At 44.3% G+C, this 5,000-nt stretch overlaps 1 protein-coding gene across 1 annotated transcript in view; it reads left to right on the forward strand.

Annotated features, from left to right (window-relative positions):
• The first annotated feature begins 416 nt into the window (after positions 1 to 416).
• The window catches only part of clrn2 (clarin 2), a 10,465-nt gene continuing 5,881 nt past the window's right edge, over positions 417 to 5,000 (forward strand). Inside the window, exon 1 of the mRNA XM_045711441.2 lies at positions 417 to 1,159. Within this exon, the coding sequence (XP_045567397.2) occupies positions 907 to 1,159 (253 nt within the window). The 5' untranslated portion in view covers positions 417 to 906. The remainder of the gene's footprint in view (positions 1,160 to 5,000) is intronic.

Below are 5,000 nucleotides of genomic sequence, written 5' to 3' on the forward strand. Positions count from 1 at the left end.
GAGAGGGGAGGGTGAGAGAGAGAGAGGAGAAGAGAGGGAGAAGAGAGACAGAGAGGGGGAGAGAGAGAGGGGAGGGTGAGAGAGAGAGAGGAGAAGAGAGGGAGAAGAGAGACAGAGAGGGGGAGAGAGAGAGGGGAGGGTGAGAGAGAGAGGATAAGAGAGGGAGAAGAGAGAGAGAGAGAGAGAGAGAGAGGGGAGGGTGGATGAGATAAAGAGAAGGAGAGAGAGAGAGGGGAGGGTGGATGAGAGAAAGAGAGAGAGAGAGGAGGGTGAAGAGTGGATGAGAGAGAGAGAGAGAGAGAGAGAGAGAGAGAGAGAGAGAGAGAGAGAGAGAGAGAGAGAGAGAGAGAGAGAGGAGGGTGGAGAGAGAGAGAGAGAGAGAGAGAGAGAGAGAGAGAAGGAGGGGTGTTGTTAGTAGGGCAGCATGTAACCCAGTGACTAGCAGCCCTACAGCCTGCTGGGATAGAGTTTCTTCCTGTCTGTAACAGATCCCTCTGATCTGACCAACAACAGACTGGATCTCAGCTCTTAATAACGGCAGCCACTCCACCGGCTCTCACAACCAGCTGTTCCACTTCACTTCACAGCGTTTTGATGTTATGACCAACGGACCGACCGACTGAAAGAACAACTCCGGACTGGCTGGGATGATCAGACCCTCGGTTATGCCTGTGAGGTGTTCCCATGCTCTCTCTGTTTCCTGTAAGACAGGAAGCGCCGGGACGAGATGAGACGAGAGGACACCCTACCGGCGCCGCCACTTCCTCTCTCCTGTAGCTGCGTGAAGAGATGAACGTCAAGACATGGAGGTGGATTTAAAAAAAAAATTGTTGTTATTGTTGTGGTTGTTTATCTAAAAACCCCCGGCGCGTTTCAGCGAGGCAACCCCTGACAGACCTGCACGCCATGCCGTCGCCGTGGAAACGTTTGACCTTTTCCTTGGCGACGCTACTCTGCGTGCTCTCCGCTACTCTGCTGCTGGCGGCGCTGGCGACGGAGCGTTGGGTCAGCGGGAGGATCCTTTGCGGTACCGGAGCAGAGCTGGTCAGCGCCAACTGTTCTGAACTGGACAAGTTCACGGGATATATTTACTACGGGTTGTTCCAGGGTCAGAAGACCAGGAGGTGTGGACTGGGAAACCGCAGCGCCAAGATATACAGTAAGGAGGATATCTACTGTTATGGGGATATCTACTACAGACTGTTATGGGGATATCCACTACAGACTGTTATGGGGATATCTACTACAGACTGTTATGGGGATATCTACTACAGACTGTTATGGGGATATCTACTACAGACTGTTATGGGGATATCTACTACAGACTGTTATGGGGATATCTACTACAGACTGTTATGGGGGATATCTACTACAGACTGTTATGGGGGGATATCTACTACAGACTGTTATGGGGGGATATCTACTACAGACTGTTATGGGGGATATCTACTACAGACTGTTATGGGGATATCTACTACAGACTGTTATGGGGGGATATCTACTACAGACTGTTATGGAGGGATATCTACTACAGACTGTTATGGGGGATATCTACTACAGACTGTTATGGGGGGATATCTACTACAGACTGTTATGGGGGATATCTACTACAGACTGTTATGGGGGATATCTACTACAGACTGTTATGGGGGGATATCTACTACAGACTGTTATGGGGGATATCTACTACAGACTGTTATGGGGGGATATCTACTGTTATGGGGGATATCTACTACAGACTGTTATGGGGATATCTACTACAGACTGTTATGGGGGGATATCTACTACAGACTGTTATGGGGGGATATCTACTACAGACTGTTATGGGGATATCTACTACAGACTGTTATGGGGGGATATCTACTACAGACTGTTATGGGGATATCTACTACAGACTGTTATGGGGATATCTACTACAGACTGTTATGGGGATATCTACTACAGACTGTTATGGGGGGATATCTACTACAGACTGTTATGGGGGATATCTACTACAGACTGTTATGGGGATATCTACTACAGACTGTTATGGGGGGATATCTACTACAGACTGTTATGGGGGATATCTACTACAGACTGTTATGGGGATATCTACTACAGACTGCTATGGGGGATATCTACTACAGACTGTTATGGGGATATCTACTACAGACTGTTATGGGGATATCTACTACAGACTGTTATGGAGGGATATCTACTACAGACTGTTATGGGGATATCTACTACAGACTGTTATGGGGATATCTACTACAGACTGTTATGGGGATATCTACTACAGACTGTTATGGGGATATCTACTACAGACTGTTATGGGGGATGTCTACTACAGACTGTTATGGAGATATCCACTACAGACTGTTATGGGGATATCTACTACAGACTGTTATGGGGATATCTACTACAGACTGTGATGGGGGGATATCTACTACAGACTGTTATGGGGATATCTACTACAGACTGTTATGGGGGATATCTACTACAGACTGTTATGGGGATATCTACTACAGACTGTTATGGGGATATCTACTACAGACTGTTATGGAGGGATATCTACTACAGACTGTTATGGGGATATCTACTATAGACTGTTATGGGGGATATCTACTACAGACTGTTATGGGGATATCTACTACAGACTGTTATGGGGGGATATCTACTACAGACTGTTATGGGGATATCTACTACAGACTGTTATGGGGATATCTACTACAGACTGTTATGGGGGATATCTACTACAGACTGTTATGGGGATATCTACTACAGACTGTTATGGGGATATCTACTACAGACTGTTATGGGGATATCTACTACAGACTGTTATGGGGATATCTACTACAGACTGTTATGGGGGATATCTACTACAGACTGTTATGGGGATATCTACTACAGACTGTTATGGGGGGATATCTACTACAGACTGTTATGGGGGATATCTACTACAGACTGTTATGGGGATATCTACTACAGACTGTTATGGGGGATATCTACTACAGACTGTTATGGGGATATCTACTACAGACTGTTATGGGGGGATATCTACTACAGACTGTTATGGGGGATATCTACTACAAACTGTTATGGGGATATCTACTACAGACTGTTATGGGGGATATCTACTACAGACTGTTATGGGGATATCTACTACAGACTGTTATGGGGATATCTACTACAGACTGTTATGGAGGGATATCTACTACAGACTGTTATGGGGATATCTACTACAGACTGTTATGGGGGATATCTACTACAGACTGTTATGGGGATATCTACTACAGACTGTTATGGGGGGATATCTACTACAGACTGTTATGGGGGATATCTACTACAGACTGTTATGGGGATATCTACTACAGACTGTTATGGGGGATATCTACTACAGAGTGTTATGGGGATATCTACTACAGACTGTTATGGGGGGATATCTACTACAGACTGTTATGGGGGATATCTACTACAGACTGTTATGGGGATATCTACTACAGACTGTTATGGGGGATATCTACTACAGACTGTTATGGGGATATCTACTACAGACTGTTATGGGGATATCTACTACAGACTGTTATGGGGGATGTCTACTACAGACTGTTATGGAGATATCCACTACAGACTGTTATGGGGATATCTACTACAGACTGTTATGGGGATATCTACTACAGACTGTTATGGGGGGATATCTACTACAGACTGTTATGGGGGATATCTACTACAGACTGTTATGGGGATATCTACTACAGACTGTTATGGGGGATATCTACTACAGACTGTTATGGGGATATCTACTACAGACTGTTATGGGGGGATATCTACTACAGACTGTTATGGGGGATATCTACTACAGACTGTTATGGGGATATCTACTACAGACTGTTATGGGGGATATCTACTACAGACTGTTATGGGGATATCTACTACAGACTGTTATGGGGGGATATCTACTACAGACTGTTATGGGGGATATCTACTACAGACTGTTATGGGGATATCTACTACAGACTGTTATGGGGGATATCTACTACAGACTGTTATGGGGATATCTACTACAGACTGTTATGGGGATATCTACTACAGACTGTTATGGGGGATGTCTACTACAGACTGTTATGGAGATATCCACTACAGACTGTTATGGGGATATCTACTACAGACTGTTATGGGGATATCTACTACAGACTGTTATGGGGGGATATCTACTACAGACTGTTATGGGGGATATCTACTACAGACTGTTATGGGGATATCTACTACAGACTGTTATGGGGATATCTACTACAGACTGTTATGGAGGGATATCTACTACAGACTGTTATGGGGATATCTACTATAGACTGTTATGGGGATATCTACTACAGACTGTTATGGGGATATCTACTACAGACTGTTATGGGGGATATCTACTACAGACTGTTATGGGGATATCTACTACAGACTGTTATGGGGGGATATCTACTACAGACTGTTATGGGGATATCTACTACAGACTGCTATGGGGATATCTACTACAGACTGTTATGGGGGATATCTACTACAGACTGTTATGGGGATATCTACTACAGACTGTTATGGGGGATATCTACTACAGACTGTTATGGAGGATACTACTACAGACTGTTATGGGGGATATCTACTACAGATTGTTATGAGGGATATCTACTACAGACTGTTATGGGGATATCTACTACAGACTGTTATGGGGATATCTACTACAGACTGTTATGGGGATATCTACTACAGACTGTTATGGAGGGATATCTACTACAGACTGTTATGTGGATATCTACTACAGACTGTTATGGGGATATCTACTACAGACTGTTATGGGGGGATATCTACTACAGACTGTTATGGGGATATCTACTACAGACTGTTATGGGGGGATATCTACTACAGACTGTTATGGAGATATCTACTACAGACTGTTATGGGGATATCTACTACAGACTGTTATGGAGATATCTACTACAGACTGTTATGGGGATATCTACTACAGACTGTTATGG

This window comes from Salmo salar, chromosome 04 (genome assembly GCF_965601325.2).
Source record: "Salmo salar chromosome 04, fSalSal1, whole genome shotgun sequence".
Classification (NCBI taxonomy): Eukaryota; Metazoa; Chordata; class Actinopteri; order Salmoniformes; family Salmonidae; genus Salmo; species Salmo salar.